The sequence below is a fragment of the Pelophylax lessonae genome (assembly GCF_965119305.1).
Source record: "Pelophylax lessonae genome assembly, chromosome: 11".
Taxonomy (NCBI): domain Eukaryota; kingdom Metazoa; phylum Chordata; class Amphibia; order Anura; family Ranidae; genus Pelophylax; species Pelophylax lessonae.
The window spans coordinates 55,696,904-55,721,884 of record NC_138778.1 but is presented as its reverse complement, the minus strand read 5'-3'; the positions used below and the strand labels follow the sequence as shown (position 1 = coordinate 55,721,884).

The 24,981-nt window shown below is 45.0% G+C and overlaps 1 protein-coding gene across 2 annotated transcripts in view; it reads left to right on the top strand.

Annotated features, from left to right (window-relative positions):
- ELMO2 (engulfment and cell motility 2) overlaps positions 1-24,981 on the top strand; it is a 186,090-nt gene that overhangs the window by 131,609 nt on the left and 29,500 nt on the right. Inside the window, exons 7-13 of one of the 2 annotated variants that reach the window (XM_082271363.1) lie at positions 1,708-1,807; positions 3,571-3,722; positions 7,876-7,954; positions 8,116-8,151; positions 8,355-8,405; positions 10,118-10,240; positions 16,639-16,773. In XM_082271363.1, coding sequence (XP_082127489.1) covers positions 1,708-1,807; positions 3,571-3,722; positions 7,876-7,954; positions 8,116-8,151; positions 8,355-8,405; positions 10,118-10,240; positions 16,639-16,773 — 676 coding nt within the window. The remainder of the gene's footprint in view (positions 1-1,707; positions 1,808-3,570; positions 3,723-7,875; positions 7,955-8,115; positions 8,152-8,354; positions 8,406-10,117; positions 10,241-16,638; positions 16,774-24,981) is intronic. The other variant, XM_082271364.1, reaches the window with a different exon arrangement.

Here is a 24,981-nt window from a genome sequence, read left to right as displayed (position 1 = left end):
GCAGGCGTCTCCAGACCTGTGGACAAGGCTCCTTCAACATGAAGGTGCGCCTTCACCCATATCGGGGATGGGGGGATGTCTTCGCTGGTTTCCGGACACATGGACTTTCCTTTGTACAAGATAATTGGGTCTAAGAAGTCATTTGGTCTGGCTATAAGATCCAGTTTCGCTCTTGTCCCCCAGAAAGGTTATTTTCTTCCAACTTACGTCTGTCCCTGGACCGCTTACAGGGTCTGTTTGGGGCAGTACTAGACCTGTTGCTTCAAGGGGTGATTGTCCTGACTTCGGAACGTTTTCAGGGTTTTTACTCAAATCTGTTCACAGGTCCTAGGAAGGAAGGCATAGTGCATCCAAACCTGGACCTCAAGGCGCTGAACCGCTTTGTGTGTGTGCAGAATTTCAGAATGGAATCCATTCGCACGGTGGTGGCATCCCTTCGTCAGGGGGATTTCCTTGCCTCTATCGACATCAAGGATGCCTACCTTCACATTCCAATATGTGCCAGTCACCAGCGCTTTCTCCGCTTTGCTGTGGGAGAGGAGCATTATCAGTTTGTGGCGTTTATCGTTTGGTCTTGCCCCAGCTCCTCAGGTCTTCACAAAAGTGTTGGCCTCTTTGCTAGCTTTGTTACGCTAACAAGGGATCGCGGTGCTGGGCTACTTGGAGGATCTCCTACTGCTCTGGTGGAAAACCTGGAGATGACCATACGAACTCTGCGGGAGTACTCTGTAGGGTGTACCTGGCAGCTACAGTCTTTCAGGAAGTCAGACTCACTATTTGTGCTCACGGATGAGCCTTGTAAAGGATTGTCTGCTCCCTATGTGACCATTTCCAGATGGATCAGACATACAGTGATTCAGGTCTATTCCATCAAGGGTCCAGTTCCTCCTTTCCCTGTTAAGGCAGACTCTACTAGGGCGCTTCGTGCCTCCAGGGCCTTCCATCATCAGTGACGTAGGTTTGCAAGGCAGCCACCTGGTCTTCAGTGCACACTTTCACAAAGTTTTATAAAGTGGATGTGTTGGCATCTGCGGATGCTTCTTTTGGCCGCAAGGTTTTGCAGGCTGCTGTTGAGAGGATCTAATCCTCTTTAAAGGGTGTATTGTTTTTTTCAGGTGGGCTCCAGTTGTTTTGGTTGAGCTCATGTTGCCTGGTTGGGTACTGTTTAGCCTTGGCAATTTTTTTGCTGTTCCCATCCCTCATGTTTAACACTGCTTTGGGACAGCCCAAAGGTAATGGAGATCAGAAGCGGTGTCCGTCAATGAACAAAAGAGAAAATGGGACTTTTGACTTGCCTATAAAATCCATTTCTCTGATGTTCATTGACGGACACAGCACCCACTCCTCTGTGAAGTTGTAATTCTTCTGACACTGCTTGTAACTAAACTGAGTGCCTATAGTAGAGAGAGGGAGTATACCCCCTGGGACTGCCCATGGGCGTAGCCAGACTTTTTTTTTTTTTGCCTAGTGTCCTCCTCCTGTATGGGGCAGTATAACCCAATGGTTATGAAGAGCAGAAGCTGTGTCCGTCAATGAACATCAGAGAAAGGAATTTTACGGTAAGTCAAAAATCCCATTATATATTCGGTGGAAAAATAAAACTTTCTGCAAAACACAGTAGTAGAGGCGATAGTATTGTATGATTTTTGTATTTGTTTTACTGATATGGTATAATAGTGGTTAAAGGGTTTTCTCCTTACCTTGCAGTTACAGCGAGATGCTGGCTTTCACACTGACAGCCTTCCTGGAGTTAATGGACCATGGTATTGTCTCCTGGGACATGGTGTCACTCACCTTCATAAAACAGGTCAGTGGTTCACAATCTCTTTATTGAATACAGTGGGCAATGTGTATTGCTGCTTTATTTGATGGGCTTTTGTTCGATGGATTTTGCATTCCCATGCACGTCTATGGGAATGCAAAACACACTTGAAACAGATTAACTACAATCCAGAAAGGGGTCAACCTGTCGAATTCTGAATGATCTCAAAAGGGTCTCAAATTGATGCCATCAACACAAGCCCAAAGCCTGTTAACACAGGCCCTAAAAGTGTCAGAGCGCGAATGTGTTGTGTTGCCTGTTGCATAACAGTCAGATTCTTCCTTTCACATTACTAGTACTTGAACAAGAGAATCTGCTTATTATGGACTCGACAAACCATCTGTCTTACAAAGGCTGAATTTTTACCGCCCCCCAACCGCTCCCCCTTAAGCTGCAAAGGCAGAGGATAAGGGTGTACACATGGCGGGGACGTGATACTTTACAATTCAGCGTGGTAAAATGTACCCCCACTAAACATGTGGCCATGCTGCAGCCGTGTGCAGTGCAGTGATGCAGGATTTTAGGGTTTTAAAAAAGCAGTGTGGAAGTGATCTAATGCCTCCATACTGCCTTTCAAACTCCCTCTAAAGAGCGATTCATAATGGATTGCTCTTCGGAGGGCAACACTAGTGTAAATGAGCCCTAATGCATTTGAAACAGCCTTGTTTTCTAATCCAAGTGCTTTTTAAATCAAAGCTTTTTACTAACTGTACAATCCTTCATAAAAATGTATAAATACAGAACTTTTTTTTTCCTTTTTTTTTCCTTTTTTTCCTTTTTTTTTTTTTATTTTTTATTTAAACAGTAATTACAACACATTTTTTTGCTTGTTCTATAATGCACAAGACACTGTACACTGAACTAGTATAATGACGTAGATATGACATCCCAATACAGGCAGTCCCTGAATTACTAGCCTCCAACTTACATACAACTCATACTTGAGAACAGAGGCACCGTGACGCCACACTGGTCCTGGAAACCGCCCGGCGGCCATCTTGCCGCTCACCACATGCTGCCACCTACTGTCGGCGGACCTTTCTGCCATCCCACATCACTACATGGCCAGTTAACTCTTCCCTATGCTATCCTAAATTTAAAAATAGTTTTTTTACTGGAGTTGCACTTAAAAAATGTACCTGTTTCAACTTGCATACAAATTTAACTTAAAGCGGAGTTCCAGCCATTTCACTCACCTGTCCAACGGTCCAGCGATGCGGCCGCCCGAAGCCTCGATCCTCTCCCTCGGCGCCGGCATCACTACTGTGGGCACCCGGCTGTGACAGTTTGCGGCTACACAGCCGGGTACCCACTGCGCATGCACGAGTCGCGCTGCGCGTCTTGATTGGCCGGCAATCTTCTGGGACCTTTGACATGTCCCAGAAGATTGCAGGGAGGGAGATGGAGAGGAGAACTTCCGTTCAGGGCGCCGCGGCGCTCCGAGCGGAAGTGGAAGCGGGTACCTGTCAAAACTAGGTACCCGCTCCCCCCCCAAACAAATGACATGCCAAATGTGGCATGTCAGGGGGGTAGAAAACCTAAAGCGGAAGTTCCACTTTTGGGTGGAACTCCGCTTTAAGAACAAACCTACAGAACATATCTTGCTTGTAACCCGGGGACTGCCTGTAACAGGACCTCTAAAAAATTGTCAGAGACTTCGTAAGCTAGAAATGAATGGTCCTGATTATCTGAATATAAAGAATTCCAGGTGAGTCTACTAACTGTTCTGACCCTTTTGTTTCCTTTAGATTGCTGGATACGTGTCTCAGCCATCAGTGGATGTCTCCATTCTCCAGAGGTCGTTGGCAATCCTAGAAAGTATGGTGCTAAACAGCCAGGCTCTCTACCATAAAATAGCTGAGGAAATCACAGTGGGTCAGCTCATTTGTCATCTGCAAGTGTAAGTCTCCACTCTTCACCTATTAGGGAATCATTTTTTTTTAATTTTTATTATGATCAGAGGTAAAAATGAAATGTTAACAAACTGTTTTAGCCAGATAGTTCTAAAATATTGCATATAACTATTTGTATTCAATATAGTGCTGATAATCCTATCATGCAAAATTTAGACCAGTAAAACAAATCATGCTGTAATAGGTCATTGACAAAATCTTTAGTGCCAAAATACAATCAGGGGAATTTAAAAGACACTCAGTTGTGCTTCCACATAAATCTGTCACCTGCACCAACAATTGTTATGTACCTGTTGTTGTAGACAGGTCAAGCATGAAGGCTCACTGGGACCCTCAGTGTAACTGTGCTTCCTCCCTACCTCTGCACCTGTCAGACAGCAAATCGGTGTGGAGATTTGATTTACAGACTCTAGTTCCCCATCAGGTCCACTACCCCTGTGTTTGACAGCAGGCAATGGGTGGATTCTTAGCCAATAGACAGCCTGCTGTTGGGTATAGAATCTACCCATTGCACGTAGACAGTACGCATCATATATGAAAACAAGTCTCCATGCTTTATAAACAGTTTATCATCCCTCTTACTAGATTGTCATATCAGGCAGCATAGAAGAGGGATCTGGACATAGCCCCTGAGACAGAGGATTTGCGCAAATGGAGCTCACAAATCCACAAAGGTATACTTAATGTTGCCTTGATTGAGGCGGGATACAAAGTACACGACAGATGGTATTTAGTGCCAGAGCGCCTGTCCAAAATGTATGCAGGACCCTCTGCCTCCTGCTTCTGCGATTGTGGCCAGGTGGGCACACCAATGCACGTGTGGTGGACGTGCCCTAAGGTTCGCCACTTTTGGATGATGGTTCACTCATTCATTTTTTCGGTCACAATGGTTAACATTGTTTAAAACGCTAGTGTCGCCCTACTTAATAAGCCAGTGGAAAATGTCCCTAGACATACGCAGACGTCAATATATTTTGTGTTCCTGGCGGCCAAAATTGCCATTGCGTCAGTGTGGAAAATCCCATTCTAGACATAGCTCTGATGAAACGTAAACTTGCGTGGATCGTGCTGAACGAAAAAATTGTGAGCGTTCTACACGACAATTCGAGAAATTGATGGTCCCCCTGGCTAACATACCTACAAGTCCCTAATACATAGAGTTGGTTACCTAAACGACCGATGGAGGATTTCTGGATGCATTCACCCTTCCCTCTTCTTTCTTTCCTTTTCTCTCACCCCTTTAACTTATGCAAATCTTGGTACCGTTCCTACTATGGACCTTTCGCTTCCCCTTTCCCTTTTTCACCCAGACACTCCTGGGTGTACTGTTGGATGCAGGTTCCCCTATAAGGGACAGTTGTAAAGCTTGATTGTTGATAGAGCCTTACTTATTACACAACATGGGTAAGAGACTGCATTGCCACCTAGGCCAACCTACTGTGGTTTTATATTGGTAGGGTTGTGTATCTGTGAGTGTTTATCATACACACAATGCACTAGGTGGTTGGTTGGATGGTGGCTCGTAGAGTTCATGAGGTTTGAATGTTCTACCAGTAGTTTATAATTTGTTACTGTCCTAACCTATAGACTAGTTTTAGTGTGTTGGGGCCATCATACCAGACCTAACCTGCGTGTTATGGTCTTCAATAATCTCTTTTAAACCACACATTTGTATGTTTTCTATGTTGCATGCTCAGAACATGCAAGGATTGTTCATTGCTCTACCAAACAATCTTTTATTACCTTCTTTAGTAAAACAAATAATAAAAACGATTGAAACCGAATCCACCCACTGCCTGCTGTCTATTACAAGGAGAGAGTAGACCTGATGTGGAACTAGTTAATTGTGGCACGAGCAATGTTATCTATGCTGTGGAATGTACCTCTTGTCACAAGCAATATGTGGGATGTACTTCCAGACCCCTGAGAACCAGAATAAGTGAACATTTCCATGGAGCCTCATATAAGAATTTGTCTAATGTGTCTAAACACTTTAAATGTGTGCACCCTGGAGATATGGCTTCTTTTACCTTTCAAGGGTTGGAAAGGGTTGGTTTGTCCTCTCGAGGGGGTGACATCCACCATAGGCTCCTATCTCGGGAGGTTTGGTGAATATTTAACCTCCATACAAGGATGCCTTTAGGATTGAATCATCGTTATGATGTGGATCTTTTTCTTAAGTGAATTATTATATGACCTGTCTATAATTCATGTAATATAATATATTAAAGATACATTAAAAATTTTGTTATGGATGTTATCGGTTTTAATTAACACACATTGGAGACCACTTCCCCCCTACAATCTTTGCAACAGCTGTTAAACCTTTTGGTCAGCACAGCACTCAAGTTGATTACTAATTGATTGGTGTGGGGATGGAGTCTCCTATTATGTGTGCATGTATATGTGTGTGTGTATATGTGTATATGTGTGTATGTGTATATATATATATATATATATATATATATATATATATATATATATAAAATTCTTCATATGTTGTGTGTGCTGTGATCAAGGCTCATTGCCAAAATGCATTAGCCACCTTGTTTCTACTCACTGAGGGGTAACAATAAAGAATTGGAAGATTTAAACAGTTGCCGGCTGTCTTTTGCTTGGTATTGTATCCTTTTGGTGTTTGGAGAGATCACCGCAGCCTGTGCACCTGATGGATGTTTCCATTTACCTGATGTCTTCACTGTTCTGAGCCTTGTGGTTTTTATCTGGTGATGTGGAACTAGTATCTCAGCTTCCCCATAGGACTTTACCTACTGCAGTGTCACTGGTAGCTTGGAGGGTGTCGGCAGTAAAGCCAACAGCATCCCTAATAACCAGTGACCGGGAGAGGGATGTGGCAACAAATATGCCGTTCTGCTACACTGTGTACAGGGACAGGCATTTTGCCTGTCTCTGTACACCAATTCTAAGTAGGTCTTCGTTACCTCCAGTTTCATCTATGAACTGGAAGTAATTATGTAAGAAAAAGGGGGGGGGGATATGGCGCTGCTAAGAAAAAAGTGGTAGCTAGTCGGGTGTGTAAACCGATACACAAAATGCTGGAATCAATATAGGTGTATAGAACCTTACAAAGGGACTAATGGTAAAATCAATATCTATACTGTAAATATGTAAAATACCAGTGTCAGTGGCGGCTGGTGCTCGGTATTTCGGGGCGGCAAACCAATTCACTATTGTCACGCATGTAGATTAGGGGGCTGGATGCATGGAAAGGGGGGGCAGCGCCCCTGTGCCCCTAATGGACGGCCGCCCCTGAAAAGTGTAAAGGTGACTGTAACTATACGAATAATATATAATGTAATAATTTTACATGTTTTATGGTATAGATATTGATTTTACCATTAGTCTCTTTGTATGGTTCCATACACCTATATTGATTCCAGCATTTTGTGTGGCTTACACACCCGAATAGCTACCACTTTTTTCTTAGGCAGCGCCATATCCCCCCCCCCCCCTTTTTCTAATACCTATACAGTAATCCCCCGCTACATCGCGGTTCAGTTTTTGCGGTCCCGGTAATTCGCGTTTTTTTTTGTAATGTTATTTTACTATATAAATCATTAAAAATGAAAGATTTTTGTGTTTTTCATAGCTCTTGCTCTGTCTCTAAGTATCTTTTATGTGTTTAAATGAGTTTCTATTGTTTTAAAAGTGTGTTTAAAGACCTTAAAATGCTTCTACACGTACAGTGACAGTAAAAAAATCATGCCTACAATGTATTTTAATAGGGTTTTTCTATTTCGCGGAATTTCACTTTTCGCGGCTGGGTCCGGAACGTAACCCCCGCAATGGAGGGGGGTTTACTGTATAACCTTTGGTTATATTTGAGGGAGGCTGCAGCCATCGTTTATCCGTAGCGCGGAACCTTTCTTTCCATTATATGGAAGTAATTATGTGTGTGAGAACTTGATGTCTCAGACACTGCTGATTCTGCATTGTACTCAACATGGTAATTGAGGGAGTGCCCGTCTGACCCTGAACAAGAGTAGTTTTGGAGGTAGCATGCATCCCATACTAGCACATTATGAAATACTTACCATAAAACTTAGCCCTCCTGCAGGATATCTTCCCATGCTTTTCCTAACTAAACATTCTGCAATCTCCTCCTTTTTTGTCTTTCAGCTGTAACCAGGAAATCCAGACTTACGCCATTGCTCTGATCAATGCACTGTTTCTGAAAGCTCCTGAGGACAAGCGCCAGGTGTGTACCCCGCGTCCAACTAACTTTTTACATTAGGCCGTGGTGTGTAACGTTGTTTCCTTGCGTATTTGTTTTTGTTTGACTAACCCCTTGTGTCCTGCTGGTTTCTGTCTGCTATTAACTCCCATCTTTGCTTCTGTTTGTGTGCGTTGTGCACTCAGGAGAAGCCTCAGAATATCTTGGATCTTCCCGTTAGTGTGAGTACCATGGGAGGGCCTAGTTTGGGAGTTTCTGTTGTCCTCCTGTTTCTCACACTTGGACTGCTCCTCCTGATGTAGTGATTCTCTTTCTCAGTTATTCCTAGCTTTCCTCCTCTTCTTGCGTTATCCTTTTTTTTTGTTTTTTTTTTTTTTGCTGCATTTTGTGACTCACACATAATTGTACTCTCTTTCTGATACAGGAGATGGCAAACATATTTGTACAGAAGCACCTTCGATCCATCATACTCAATGTAAGTAATAGAGGTGTAATGACTGAGCATTACTTCTGTTTTCCTGGACAATTTCTGCAGTGTCCGCAAATTCCTTGGGTACGCTTTGTGTCAGTAAATGGGCTGCTGTTTTCATTATTAAAGGGTAAAGATGTCTACAGACACTAGATGGGGGCTGGCTGTAAATGCACGATAGATTGTCAAAAAGTAATTGCATACTATTGTTTGTGCCTTTAGACAGGGGAGGGGCAGGACTTAACCACTTCTGGACCGGAAGGTTTTACCCCCTTAATGACCAAGCTATTTTTTGCAAAACAGTATTGCATTATTTTAACTGACAATTGCGCAGTTGTGCGACACTGTACCCAAATAATATTGATGTCCTTTTTTTTCCACAAATAGAGCTTTCTTTTGGTGGTATTTAATCACCTCTGCAATTTTTTTTTGTTTTTTAGCTATAAACAAAAAAAGAGCAACAATTCCGGAAAAAAAAACACAATATTTTTTACTTTCTGCTATAAAAAATTCCCAGTAAAAATAATTTAAAAAAATCAAATTTTTTTCATCATTTTAGGTCAATATGTATTCTGCTACATATTTTGAGTAAAACCGAAAAATCCCAATAAGTGTATATTGATATGTTTGCACAAAAGTTATAGTGTCGACAAACTAGGGGAAAGATTTGTCATTTTTATTTATTTATTTTTTTACTAGTAATGGCGGCGATCAACGATTTTTTAGCAGGACTGCAACATTGCAGCGGACAGATCGGACACTTAACTGACATTTTTGACATTTTTGGGAGGACCAGTGACACTACAGTAATCGGTGCTAAAAATATGCGCTGTTACTGTAATAATGACACTGGCAGGGAATGGGGTTAACGCTAGGGGCGTTCAAAGGGTTAAATGTGTCCCTATGGGGTGCTTTCTAACTGTTTGGGATGGGCTTGGTGAATGAACACCGAGACCTGTGTTCCTAAATAGGAGGAACACAGGATCCCTGTGTTCATTACTGACAGAACAACAAGGGAGGAGGGGTGAGTCACAGGAGAACCAAGGAGATCTGCAGAGCTCTAGGGGACTGGATGAGGGCGGAGAAAACCGAAGACTGCAGCGATCCGTGTGTGTGTGTGTGTGTAAATCCAGGAAGTGAACAGGCAGCAGCTTCAGCTGCCCACAGTTAAAATGGCAGCATATTTGAGTGCCCCCCCCCCCCCCCGCCCATAAAGGTGAACCCGCTGCGAATCTGCCACTGGGACTACCTTTATGTTAAAGCAGGCTTCCCGCTGGTTAAAAAAACACTGGGGTTATGGCCGCAATTTGCGGCCACAACCCCGGTATTTAGGGTCAAAGTACAGAGGTAGATTTACAGTGGGTGGTCCTGGTGTGGTAAAATGTGTTTTTTTGTTTTGTTTTTTTAATATTTAAATTTAAACTGTTGCTTTAACATATTTTTTTTTTGGGATCATTTTTATTGCTGTCACAAACAAGGAATGTAAACATTATTGTGACAGCAACAGGGACGTCACAGGTACTCTTTATGGAGGGGTCTGGGGGTCAATAAGACCCCAAATATAAGGTGCACTGTAATCGGTCTTTATGGAAATTACAGATCCACTTAAAATATTGGTTGTTTCAGTGCCTCACTTATCTGCTAAGTTAATGTTTCTTCTTCTGATATAGCAATGTTTCTTCTTATGATCTAGTATTGCCTCCCTCTTGTTTCCACAGCATATTATACGGGGAAATCGGCCCATTAAAACAGAGATGGCACATCAGCTGTATGTTCTCCAAGTACTAACCTTTAACCTCTTAGAGGAACGGATGATGACCAAAATGGACCCCAATGACCAGGTGATACACAAATCCATTTATTTACCTCTAAACTAGTGTGACTGAGAACAGGATGTAGCTTTAGAAATGTCTGATTAAAACACAGGTTCTATCTCATTTCCACCTACAGACTAGAAAAATAAAGATCTGATTAATTGCTCTGGATAGCAAGTCCGTATTATTAGATTAATTTCTACTTGAGGCCAAGGTTATGGACCAGGTATCAGATGAACCTGTCCCTCGTACTGTTTTAACCTCAAAGCTTGCCTAACATTTGGCTTCATTCATTGACTGCCGTTGCTCAATTCAGCTTTGAGAGACTAAAAGCCTTTTTACACTTACAATATATGTAGGCAGTATTGTTTATTTTTCATGCCTGTTACTGAATGCATTAATATGCATTTCTGTGCATTTTTTGAGTGTTTCTGCAAGCGTTTTTGTGTGTTAAATGCATGATTCTTTGCTAAAGCATTGCTAAGAGTTGGATTCAAATCACACTTTCGCAACTCTAAAGTTGCACAATTTCTAGTGCGACTTTGGAATGCAACATTGAGTGCGACTTTGATCTGGCTTTGCACTCTCTCTGGATCATAGTTGCATCAAAAGTCGCATCAAAGTAGTGCAGGCAGCTTTTCAAAGTCGCTGGGTCTTCAAGTCACACCAATTTGGAACAAGTGCCATTGAAATTAATGGGCTGTGACTTGTCATGCGATTTTGATGTCCAATGACAAGTCACACAAGTGTGAATGGAGCCTTAGGGAACTTTCCTCGGACCAGATGTGTTTGAAATCAACAAAACTTCAGAATACGTTTGTGTGCATTTACTATTTTATTTTAACCACTTGAAGACCAGGCCTTTTCTGGAACTTTTTGTTTAAGAGCTGGTTCACACTGCGGCGACTTGTCAGGTGACTTGGTCGCCTGACAAGTCGCCGTGGGTCGCCTGCCATAGATTAGCACAGGACCCGTTCTAATAGGAGCGACACAAGGGCGACCTGCATTGACTTCAATGATATGAAGTCCGTGCATGTCGCTCCGAGGTCGCGGTGCGCGCTGTGTACCGCGACTTCACAGGCCGCCCCGGCAAGTCGGGTCGCCTGTATGTGAATCGGCTCTTAAAGTTTAAATCTGTATTTTTTGCTACAAAATTACTTAAAGGTCCAAACATTATAATTTATTTTTTTTAGCAGAGACCATAGAGAATAAAATGACGATCGTTGCAATATTTTATGTCACTCAGTATGTGCAGCAGTCTTTCAAATGCAATTTTTTTTGAAAAAAAAAATACACTTTAATGCAAAAAAAATAAATATTTAATCTATATTTTGTTATAATGTGAAAGATATTATGTCGAGTAAATGCATACCTAACGTTATGCTTTAAAATTGCGCACACTCAAAGAATGGAGACAAACTATGGTACTTAAAAAATCTTCATAGGCGACGCTTTAAAACTTTTTACAGGTTACCTGTTTAGAGTTACAGAGAAGGTCTTGTTCTAGAATTATTGCTTGCTCTAACGTTCACTGCGGTGCCTTGCATGTGTTGTTTGAACACCATTTAAATATGCTTGCACCATTTTACGTATGCGTTCGCTTCTGCGCACAAGCACTGACGGATGGGGCGCTTTACATTTTTTTTTTTGCTTATTTATTTTATTTTTATTTTATTTTGGCTTTGTCCCTTTTATTCATTTATTTTTTGTAATCCTTTTTTTTTTTTTTTTCTTATCACAAGCATTATAAACCTCCCTTGTAATAGAAATGAGGATGACAGGCCCTCTTTATTGAGAAATCTGGGGTCAAAAAGACCCCAAACCTCTCGTTTTATCTTTTAAAAGCAAAAGAAAAAAAAAATTTTTTTTTTTTTTTTTTTTTACTTTTGCTTAAATGCTTTAAAAAAAAAAAATTATTTACTATGGCCTGAGAACAGGAAATTGTTTCAGACGTCGCTCTAGTCCACCAAGGGCAAGGAGCTGAGTCGCAGCCATCTTTGGCTCCCTTTTCTCCATGCCCAGTTAACGGCCGCATCGAAACGCTCCTGGGCTTTACCGTTCCGTTAGGCAAGTCCGGGAACTACCGAAAAGCAGCGGAAAAGGTGGGGGAAGGCAACCCTTCAGCTGCCTCTAAAAGTGATCCATGGTGAATCAGCCCACAGGACCCATTTTATCTGAACGAGAGTTGGCCATAGTAAAAAATAAAAAATACCAGGGTTATGGCAGCTAGCTGCTGTCATAACACTGGTATGTAATGTCAAAGTAATGACGTTTTTTTACTATGGGCTGGTCGACAAGTGAGCCTGCTTAAAGTTCAACTCAAGGCAAATCAAATGCACTGAAGATATACGTATAGGGGAGCTGTTTTACCAGCCAAGGATTTGTATTTGTCTGTTCAGCTCTATACTTTATACAGCCCTGTTACATAGTACAGGCCTGTCTTGTAGGGCAAGAGAACTGATTTTGTTCTGCGACTGTTAAAAGGGAAGTATGGCCAAAGCTTTTGCTCTCCTGCGACCAAGAGTCAGCTGATAGCAGGCTGCTCCGGGCTCTGGAAGGATCTCAACCATATTGCCTGGTTGGGAAGGAGCCTCTCTAGGCTCTGGAAGGGTCCCACCCAGCTGCTTGATTGACAGCTGGCCCCGGCCCTCAATGTGCTGCGGCTCAGCGGGGAGGGGCAGAGCAGAGAATTCTCTTCATTCCGAGCATACCAAGAGCTGAGTGATCAGCAGTCACGTGATCGCTCAGTTCTCTGCCTTAAAGCTCACATGGTAGAGCTGATTTGAGAGTTGAGTGGAAGGTTTTTTTTTTTTTTTTTCATAACCCCAAGCCTCTCCTTTTAAGGTCATCATGCATGTTTTACATTTTGTCAGATTCATGCTGAATCCGCTAAAGTTCAAGCTGGGGATGGTGTTGTTGGCACCACCCGACTCCACAAAAATCGATTGTTCGCTCAGTTTTGTTGAAGGAGTTGGGTTGAAAATTGTTGGCTGAACAATATTTGCATCCAATCCGATCCAGGTACTTCTCCGGTATTCTCAAGGGGAGACAGAGCTGCTTCTCTCTACTACCAGCAGCCTTCTCAGTGGACAGAACTTTTATCGGATCTTTTAATACCCCCCAGCCCAGTAAGGACTGCCTTAGCTATACTGGTGATCTGGTTGCACCATTACCCCCCATTTGTTCCGGTATTTTGATCGCTGGCTCCAGCAGCAGGGGAGATTTGTCCATCCCTGTATTTAGAGTGGGTGGAGAAATCTTTGTTTGTCCAGATTTAAAGCGGAGTTCCACTTGTTTTTGTGTTTATTAAAAGTCAGCAGCTACAAAAAAGTGTAGTTGCTGGCTTTTAATAAACACACATTCACCTGTCCCACGGTCCAGCGATGGGGCCGCCAGAAGCCTCTCTCCTCTTTCCCTCTCTTTTCGGTGATGCCGGCATCTCTAGCGTGGGCATCCGGCTATGACAGCTTGCGGCTTCACGGCTTGCACGCGCGTCGCAAATGGCCGGGCAATCTTCTTGGACCTGTTACATGTCCTAGAAGATTGCAGGGTGGGAGGGGAGAGGAGAACTTCCACTCTAGCCGCCTAGGTGGCCAGAGCGGAAATGGGAGTGGGTACCTGTCAAATCTAGGTACCCGCTCCCTCCCCCCCCCCCCAAAAAAAAAAAATGACATGCCAAATGTGGCACGTCAGGGGGTCAGGCGTATTTAAAGCGGAAGTTTCACTTTTGGGTGGAACTCCGCTTTAAATGGTTAATTCATCTTCATAAAAAAAAAAAATGCATATTCAGGGAAGGGGAGCCTGTAGATAAAAACAAACTGCAGCTTTGACCAAAGTTAAATATTGCCTCTGCTCTAGGTGTAGGCCATTCATGTACCTCCTAAATCCTGGCCAAAAAACCTCTCAGAGATGGCATTGTTCCATCCAGCTTTGTTGCTAGGACATTACTAATATGCCCCCAGCTTTTACTGCTCACCATCACAGGAGCAAGTTTCAAACCCCTGCACATGTATGATCCACTGTCCCCTTTGTTACGGCATCTCTGAGCTCAGAGCTACTGTGACAGGAGAAAGAGAGGGCATGCCAGAGACTTGGAATCCACTTATAGTGTCTTGAAAGGGCTTGGAGCAACATCCTAGCAACAAGGGAGGATGAAATGATTCCATCTCTGGGAGTTTTTTAGACAGGCTTTGGGAGGTATCTAAATGACCTACACCTATTGCAAAGGCATTTGGACCAGGTCTATTTCTGACATTTGTTATTTTTAAGTTAAAATCAGTATTTTATGCTAGAAAGTTACTTAGAACCCCCAAAAATATATATATTATATATTTAGCTGAGAACCTAGAGAATAAAATATAGATTCTGTCAATATTTTATGTCACACCATATTTGCGCAGCGGTCTTACAAACGCAATTTTTTCAGAAAAAAAAAACATTTTTGAATTAAAAAGAAAACAGTAAAGTCAGCCCAATATTTTTGTATAATGTGAAAGATGGTGTTACGCAGAGTAAAAAGATACCCAACATGTCATGCTTTAAAATTGTGCACACTGAAATGGCGACAAACCGTACTTAAAAATCCCCATAGACGACGCTTTAAACATTCTTACAGGTTACTTGTTTAGAGTTACAGAGGAGGTTTAGTGCTAGAATTATTGCTCTCGCTCGAAGGATCGCGGCAATGTGTGGTTTGAACACCGTTTACATATGTGGGCGCAACTTGCGTATGAGTTCGCTTCTGCGTGCGAGCTTTGAAGGACAGGGTCCTTTAAAAACATTTTTTTCCCTATTTTCCTTTTTAAAAATGTTTTTGATCACCTCTTTTCCTATTACAAGGAATGTTAGCATCCTTTGTAATAAAAATAATGACAGAGCATCTTTATTGCGAGATCTGGGTCAAAAGACCTCAGACCTCACGTTTACACTTAAAAGCAAATAAAAAGGCCGGAATGCGACAGTGACGTCGGAAATCGCTCTGTTCCTCCAAGGCTATCTCACCCTCACTTGGCTTCCTGCCCAGCCACGGAAAGCATCAGATCGGCTCTGGGATAACCGAATGGTCTGGTAAGCCCGGAGATGACAGGGAAGCGGCAGGGAAGGGGGGCGCCACTGCTGCTGTCTCTAAAAGTGATCCCGTGGCGAATCCACCACCGGGATTATTTTTATTTGACGGAGGATCGCTCACTGTATGAAAAAAAAAGCTGCTGCCAAACCCGCGGTATTTACCGTCAAACTAATGACGTGTGTATATATAGTGGGTGGTCCGGAAGTCGTTAACTTTTTTTTTCAAAGCTGCACAGTGTTTTTCTCTACAGGCACTCCTTAACTGCATAGCCAGTTTTTTTTTTTTCTAGTAGAGGGGAACTTACCTTTTAAAAATACTCAGAGGTCTTGACCCTTGCCTCACCTGTTACTGGAAAATAAAATGAATTTGTGTCTTTTATATCTGCTTGGAGTTCAGCTTTAGAGTATGCCTGTGGTTTGGCCATGCAGGGCAAAGAAGCAGGTGTACTTAACTGCTGCCCTCCTCTACAGCACACTGCTTAGGGTATAGAGAGAGGAAACTAAATGGAAGTTGCAAGACGCAAATTGCATAACACTTATGGCACTTTTCCACTGCAAGTACCAGCTCGGTCCTGCTTGGCCCGGTTTGCTTTTCCACTGCTGGTACCGCATGGTACGGTGTTGGAACGGTTCGGTACAATACGGTATGGTTTGCTATTCCACTAAAGTAGTACTAAAGTTAAGTGGGTGGGATAACAACGATTCTCTGACCAATCAGTGGCTAGTAGTGACTGCATGCAAAGGATTGTGGGATATGGTACCGTGTATGGTACCTCTTGGAACCACAATCGAGGTGGTACTGTTTTTGAGAGCTGTACCGTTCGGTTCCATGCAGTGGAAAAGCGCCGCCGTACCGTACCGAACCGTTCCTACACCGTACCATGCGGTACCAGCAGTGGAAAAGCGAGCCGAACTGTTTGGTTCCATGCAGTGGAAAAGCGCCACCGTACCGAACCATTCCTACACCGTACCATGCTGTACCAGCAGTGGAAAAGCACAAAAGCGAGCCGAACCGTTCGGTTCCATGCAGTGGAAAAGCGCCATTACAGAAGGCCAAGGACTGTCCCATGGTGCCTGATGTGCCTAATGAGCAGTGCTTGGGTGCCTGATGAACATTCCATCTTGACATAACATCACTGTCATGCGGTAGGTAGGTATAAGGTAGAGAGGTGAGCCACCTGCTTCCCATGCCCAGTAGTATCAGGTATTTCTGTTTGCTGCTGGCATCCAACTGAAGCATCTGTGAACCTATAGGAAGGTAGGTATGTGCAGTTGTTAAGAACCTGTTGTTCACCCCGTATTATGGGTTACTTCCGGAAAGTGTCTCCTTTATATAACCATTGCTTTTTCTTCTTCAGGCCCAGAGAGACATCATATTTGAATTAAGAAGAATTGCATTTGATGCAGAGACTGACGGCAGCGGAGTGTCGGGCACTGGGACAGAAAAGCGCAAGGCCATGTACAGCAAAGACTACAAGATGCTGGGCTTCACTGTGAGTTTGCTGCCTATATTTGCACAAAGCCTTCAGTGTACAAACCTTTCCTGTGCAGCTCTTACATTCTTTATTTATACACGGCTAGATGTTGACAGATAAAATTGTAGCCCTGTGTATATATTATCTTGTTTCGGGTAATAGTGTCCAGGTTGTTGTCGTTTAACCACTTCAATACTGGGCACTTTCACCCCCCTTCCTGCCCAGGCCAATTTTCAGCTTTCAGCGCTGTTGCATTTTAAATGACAATTGCACAGTCATGCAGCACTGTACCCAGCTTTCTTTTGGTGGTATTTGATCACCACTGGGTTTTATTTCTTTTTAAAGAGCGAAAATTTAGAAAAAAAACTTTTTTTCTTTGTTTCTTTTCTAAAAAAATATGTTTTCTCCTTCACTCACGGGCACTGATAAGGTGGTACTAATGCGTACTGATGATGCACTGATGGGCGGCACTGATTGGCATCCCCGATGAGCACTTATTGGCATCCCTGATGGGCACGAGTTGGCATCCCTAGTGAGCACTTGTGGGCATCCTTGATGGGTCTGCACTGATAATTGATGGGCTAATTATTGGTGCAGACCCCCCCGTCAGGAGAGCTGCTGATCAGCTCTCCTCTACCCGCGTCTTGTCTGTATGCAAAAGAGAATTCTGATAATCTGATAAACGACACTTCCTGGTTATAATGTGAGCAGCATTGGACACAGCAGATCACATGGTAAAGAGCCTACGTCATAGGCTCTTTACCGAGATCGAAGATGCTGTGCGTCAGAGCGAGACACCGCACTACCGATCACTGTGCTGCGGGCCCTCAGCTTATCCTGCTGGACGTCATTTGGCACCCAGTCAGGATAACTGATCTCCTGCCAAGCCGTTCATTCTGTTATAGGCTGGGTGGGATGTGGTTAATGTAGATGTGAACCCAGAAACTTTGTTATACAGTGACGACTTTCTGTCACAGTAAGTTGTGCTCCTGTGTTGTCATCATTTCCCATGGGCACCTGTTGGGGACTACAAGTGGTCATTTGAACACACATTATGTAAACATAGCTCGCTCTTTTCACTACACATGCAGCCATCACTGGAGAGATCAGCAACACTGAGATTCAACAAAAGATGTAGAAAAAGTGAAGCCAAGCATTTTATTTAAAAAAGTAAATTGTTAATTACACATACTGGCAGGCATACTAGCACATTTTGAAAAAAAATACCTTGAAACAAAGCCCTCCAGCAGCTGGCAGGGCTTCCATCTTCACATGGTCTTCCTTCCGGGTTCGTGGGCTGCAGTCCTTAGAGTTGCTCAGCAGCAAAGATGTCAGCATGCACGCTGGAGTCACTGTTTACAGCACAGGGCTCTGGAGGAACGGCACTGGTATGCCATTCCTTCAGAGCCCATGCGCTGGTGACATCACTGGCTGCAGGGACACTGAATATCTCCTAAATGGTGCACATTTAGGACATATTCCTTGTAGCTTTATTATACGTTTGCCTGTAGGTAGAAGTGTCCAGGGGGACTTTACTACCATTACATGTCTGGGGGTATTATTATTATTAAGGATTTCTATAGCGCCAGCAATTTACGCAGCACTTTACAATATTAGAGGGAGACAGTACATATACAATACAATAAAATACAAGAGGATTTAGAGGGCCCTGCTCAGAAGAGCTTACAATCTAATGGGTAGAGGAATAAGCTATAATACTTACCTTACGCCTTACCCCAGCAATCTTCCACCACCCCGTGAGACCAGTTCCTTTAGAGTCTCTTCTCTTTGGTGTTGTGGCCGGTGATGCCATCACGTACAATGCGTGACATTGTCCTTTATAATGGGGCTCAAGCCAATCCACAACTTGGAGCGTTGGATCAAGCAGAGTGTTGGCTGCCCAGGGAGTGGGGAATAAGCTTAGGCAGTGCTCCCTGTGAAATGTATGCAAATTACCCTCTCCAATCAATAGGAGTGCACATGGGTAATGCCGAGTTTGTGGCAGCCCAGTAAGTGAATGCCCTATAAGAGTGACTTGATTGGGGCATTCATTACTGGTGCTGTTGTTAATCACAATTTTTATTGCTATGCACTAGGAATAACCTTTTTCTTAGTTTCATGTAACAGTTGAATTGTGCTATTATTCATGTTCTTTTGACAGGTTTATAAAACAACTCTTTAATAATTACAAAGCACGTACGTTTAGCGTTAGCGTTGTACATCATTTGCATCTTAGCCTTCAGTCTTGTTACTGTGGCCATATGCTAACATTTATAATTGTATAATTCCTAGACTATTGCCATGGTAACAGTATGAATAATAGTATGCAGAAATAGTAGCTGTTTGCCCTTTCGTTCTAGGTTCAATACAGGAAAAAAAATTTGACTGCATAGAATAGGCACATTAGAAAGTATAATTCAGTTTTATCCCATGGACCCTTATAAAATGAATAGGCACAAATTTAATTCAGTTCTGAGCTCCAGGATTGTTCCATGTGGAAATCCATTATATAGATTATCTACTGATTTATATTGTGTTGACATGTTGTCCAGTATTCCATTAGGAATGCCATGGCTGATGTCACATAGGCGATCTTAACACTGGCAGGCAGGCGTTTAGCATCAGGATCGCTAAACGACTGCCAGTCTCTTTAGAATTGCTGCCTCGCTAGCAGGACCAATGACATGTTGTTCCCCTGCTGCCCTGTTGCAAGTGTGGGGGATTCGGCAGTGTTCAGAGCCAGTGAGGGAGCAATTCCACAGAGTTACATGGAAGGCTCTGCCACGTCATTGCCACTGATGAGATGCCTTTGTGACATCAGCCTCTCCCATGGAGTGCTTACAGTACAAGAGCCCATTTACACTACAACACACAAGGGTTCAGTTATACTAAAACACACATAAAAACACACCTGCAATTTAATTTTAGTGCATTTTTATGGGTGTTTCCATGTGTTGTTATGCACATTTTATGCAAAGTTCTTTTTTAAAACCCTTGGCGCCGACGTAAAACAAATATGCTGCCCCACTGGACTAGTGTTTTTCTCTTTTGTTCATTGATGAACACCGCTTCAGATCTTTATAACCGTTGGGTTATACTGCCCCCTGCAGGAGTATGGGCAGTTCCACGGGAACTCTCTGCTATAGGCACTCAGTTTTCTTCTGCCTAGTCAGAAGTAAGGACCTAGTTCCTTGCTGGGATCTTTGGTCCTGGCATTTTTTTCTTTTTAGATAGAAATTTCTTTCTCCTGGATTCTTTCCTGTGAGATTTACAATCAACTGCCAGACTAGGCGACAGGCTGGATAATCGAGATCCAATGGTCACCCCAGTGTGGCCAGTGAGTGTGCCCAGACCTCCGCTTCACGCTAGTTTGGCCGCGACATAGCCCAACTGGACAGGGGCTGGCCTGCAAGTTAAATGCCTCGCGTGGTCGCTTATCACCGGGTCTTGGCCCGAGTTGCAGCGTTCCTCCTGGCCGACACCCCCCCCCCCATTTCGATGGAGTGGGGTTCTGTCTGGACAGTGCCCGCCATTGTTCCTTGTATAGTAAATAGCTGGTTTTGGGGTGGACGTGGGTTCCCCTCCTTCCCGTCAGGCACCCCCCCTTTTCATCTGTCCCCCATCCTACCCCCCCTCAACATATGTTGGGGCTGTTTGGGTGGTCTGATCCACCTTCTGGGGTGGGAGCAGGGCGCTATGCCGGCGATTGGGGGCTAGGGGGGGGGGGGCGATCAACTGTGGGGGGGGGAGGGGGTCTGCCTGGGTCTGTCCTCGTGGCCAGGGTTCCCTCCTGGGTCCCTGTAAGTCTCCTGGTGCCGCCATTTTGTTGTAGCCTGAGTGTTTCAATACACGGCAGCCATTTTGCGGTGGTTTGCCATCTAAAATAGGCGGCAGCCATGACAGTGGAGCTTTGTGGGCAGCGATTTCGGTGGTGGGAGCCCCTCTTCATCCCCTGGTGCTCACTCCTGGATCCTTTCACTTCCGTATCGCTGCGCGTTCAGTGCAGATTATCTTGGTGGCTGCAGGTGCCTGTTTCTGCTGGGTGGTGAGTCTGGTGGGGTTCTCTCCCTCTCTGCTGAGAATCGCTTGGTACTTGTGCCTGGCGACAAGGTGGTGCTACCAGCGCGGTGAGGGTTGTCCATTAGCAGTATTTTACACTTTTTGTGGGGTCCCCCTTGTGACTCATGGAGTCTTTGGAGCATATCTCCCCACCTGATCCCCTCTCTGAGGCTGTGGGAACCTCCGGGTCCCAACCATCCATCGATGCACTGACGGTGGTCCTGGAGTCTTTTGTGTCCCGGGTGGAGGTGGTCTTCAGGCGAAGGGATAGCAAAAAGCGACCCCTGCCTTCCCCCTGCTTCATCTGTCTTCTCAGATCCTGAATCTGATTTGGTCGCCGTGGGTCACCCTGCTCTCTGTTTCCGCAGTGGTCCTTCGCCGTGTCTTTTGGCTCATATGTTTGTCTGCGGACCAGACTTCTAAAGAGGCCTTCACTGATCTTCCCTTTCAAGGAGATCACCTGTTTGGAGCTACCCTGGATGACATTGTGAAAGCTCTCACAGGGGGTAGAGTACCTTTCTTCCGCAGGCTGCTAAGGGCAAGGAACCTCGTCGTAGATGTGGGCCTTCCTTTTTGGCTCATAAGAAGTTTTTTTGTCCCTCAGGGGTGACTGACAGGGCTCAAAGCCTTTCAGGGCTGCCTCTGGAGAATCCAAACGACCTTGTCTGGCAAGCTGAGAGCGGGCTTCTCTAGACCTGCGGACATGGCTCCTTCAGCATGGGGGTGGGGGGACGTCTTCGCTGGTTTCCGGACCCATGGACTTCCCTGGTGCAAGTGGGTCCACAAAGTCATTCTGTCGGGTTACAAGATTTCTCTCTTGTCCCCCCGGCAAGGTACTTTCCTTCCAACTTGTGTTTTTCCCCGGACCGCTTACAGGGTCTGTTTGGGGCGGTACAAGACCTGTTACATCAAGGGGTGATTGTTCTGGTTCCGACTTCGGAACGTTTTCAGGGTTTTTACTCAAACAGTTCCCAGGAAGGAAGGCAAAGTGCGTTCAATCCTGGTCCTCAAGGAGCTGAACTGCTTTGTGTGGGCACAGAAGGGAGTCCATTCGCACGCTGGTGTCATCCCTGCATCAGGGGGATTTCCTCGCCTCTATCGACATCAAGGATGCTTACCTTCATATTCCAAGATGTGCCAGTCACCAGCGCTTCCTCTGCTTTGCCGTGGGAGAGGAGCATTATCAGTTTGTGGCGTTACCCATTGGTCTCCCCTCTGATCCTCGGGTCTTCACAACAGTGTTAGCCCCGGTACTAGCTTTGCTACGCCAACGGGGATCGCAGTACTGGGCTACTTGGACAATCTCCTTCTGCAAGCTGTCTCCTTCTGCTTTGGTGAAAACCTGGAGATCACAATACGAACTCTGCAGTTCGGCTGGATTCCGAATTTTCAGAAGTCTGCACTGGTTTTGTCCACAAAGCTGCACTATCTGGGCCTGACTCTGGACTCGGCCTTAGCCACAGTGCTCCTTCCTCTGGGCAAACTCCAGAAATTGCAGACTGCAATTCATCTCCTGCTTTCCAACAGATGGTCATCCTTCCGGACTTGCATGCGGCTGCTGGGCCTGATGGGGTTTACCTTCGAGGCTGTTCCATTTGCACAGTTCCATATGAGGTCCCTGCAAAGGAAAATTCCGACCAAATGGGACAAGACTTCGCAGTCTCTGGACAATCTCATATCCGGCTGATTAGGAGAAAGGAGGAGTCCCTGATACATGGAGACTTCGTTCTCTGGCGCTTCGGCTGGGCAAATCCTTCCTCCTCTTGTATTGGTCAGTGGTTACCACGGATGCCAGCCTGTCCGGCTGGGGAGGCGTCCTCGACGTTTTCTGCTCAGGGCATATGGACTCTGGAAGAGTCCAAACTACTGATCAATGTCTTAGAACTCCGATCGATTAAGACTGTGTCTGGACTATTGGGCGGATCATCTTCAGGGTTGTCCAGTGTGCATTCAATCAGACAAAGCCATGGCTTATATCAATCACCAAGGGGGCACAAGAAGTGTCCTGGCGGCTCTGGCGGTAGCCATCATTCTAAGGTAGCCAGAAGGTGTTGGACCAAGGGGAATGGTCCCTTCATCTGGAGGTGTTTCATCAGTTGTGTCTCCGGTGGGGCACCGCCAAGGTGGATCTGTTGGCGTATCTGCTCAATAGAAAGGTGCAGAGGTTTGTGGCTTGGTCAAGGGATCCTCTGGCGGACGCTACAGGTGGTTCCGTGGGGTCAGTATCGTCTGATTTACGCCTTCCCTCCTTTCAAGCTTCTGTCAAGTCTTCTACGCAGGATCGAGGCAGAAGGGATTCCGGTCATCTTAGTGGCTCCAGGCTGGCCTCGCCGGGCTTGGTACGCCAATCTAGTGTGGCTGGTCGCCGATGTTCCTTGGAAGCTTCCTCTCAGGTAGGATCTGCTGTCCCAAGGACTGATCTGCCATCCTGCTTTACAGTCGCTGGCTTTGATGGCTTGGCTGTTGAACGCCAGGTGCTGAAGGATAGAGGTTTATCTGAGTTGATGATTCCTACACTGTTAAAAGGGAAATCTACCATCATATGTGGAAGACGTACATTGCGTGGTGTGAGTCTCTTCAGGTTCATCCTCGCTCCTTCTCGGTGGTTCGGATCTTGACCTTCCTTCAACGAGGGGTTGAACGGAAATTGGCCTTGAGTACCATCAAGCAACAGGTGTCGGCTTTGGTGGTTGTATTCCAACGACCTTTGGCCACTCACTCCTTGGTGCGTACCTTTCTTCAGGGTGTCTGACATTTGGTTCCTCCAGTGCGGGCTCTGTTGCCGGCTTGGGACCTCAATTTGGTGCTTTTGGTCCTCCAGAAGTCTCCCTTTGAGAATTTTTCCCCTGCTTACGCTGTCCCAGAAGGTGGCCTTTTTAGTGGATATCACCTCTGCGCGCAGGGTGTTGGAACTGGCAGGGTTATCCTGTCATTCACCTTACCTGACAATTCAGAGATAAGGTGGTTCTTCGCCCCTGTCCGTCATTCCTTCCAAAGGTTGTCTCTGATTTTGATTTGAATAAAGACATTGTGTTGCCTTCCCAGTGTCCCAGGCCTAAACATCCAAAGGAATTTGCCTTGCATGCCTTGGATGTGGTTGTTTGCTCTTGTTGGCTACTGTTTAGCCTTGGAAAAAAATTTTTTGCTGTCCCCCCCCCCCCCCCCCCCTTAATGTTTAACACTGCTTTGCGATGTCCCAATGGTTATGAAGATCTGAAGCTGTTTCTGTTAATGAACGAAAGAGAAAATGGGATTTTTGACTTACCGTAAAATGACTCTGATGGTCATTGACGGACACAGCACCCACCCCTCTGTGAAGTTGTAATTCTTCTGACACTACTTGTAACTAAACTTAGTACCTATAGCAGAGAGAGGGAGTATAGCCCCTGGAACCGCCCATGGGCGTAGCCAGACTTTTTTTTTTTTCTTTCTAGGGTCCTACCCTGTAGGGAGCAGCATAACTCAATGGTCAAAAATATTCTGGAGCTGTGTCCTTCAATAAACATCAGAGAAAAGAATTTCACGGTAGGACAAAAATACAATTTCCTGACAGACTCCATGGCAGCATACGTATCGGGTTTGGCCCCGCCTCCAAACCTACCCATAGGACCTCACTCCCATAAATCTTTGCTCCTGTTCAGCACACGTGTTCTTTTTTTGTCCTCCAAAGGATTACCTGATATCCTACCTGAAGATGGATTCCGGGTGATGGATGGCTCTACCAGTCGGGTATGGAGCTCTCCAATAAGCCCCAGCTGCTGCGGGGTATGGAGTAGGGGCGAAGATGTAGCAGCCTTGGCCAAAAAGCCCAGCTGCTGCGGGTGGCCGGTACCCTTGAAGAGATAAGTCCGGTGTGCATCCATCCCTGGTGGTCTGCGGTTCGTGAGTACACTCCATGGCAGCTATTTTATATGCTTGTATTGCCTGTTTTTTTGTATTTGTCTCTTACCTGGTCTTTCCTGCCTTCCCTGGTGGCTAGTGGTCCGGGGCCGGTCAGCGGTTCACTTCCTGACCGGCCGCCGGTGCGGTACGCTACTGCGCATGTGCGGCGCCTCGAGAACGAGGCTTGGCTCTCGCGCGTGCGCAGTAGGAGCTCGGCGCATGCGCAGTGAGTCGGCGTCGGTGGCGATCGCTGATGACGTCACCAGGCGCCATATTTAAACCCCA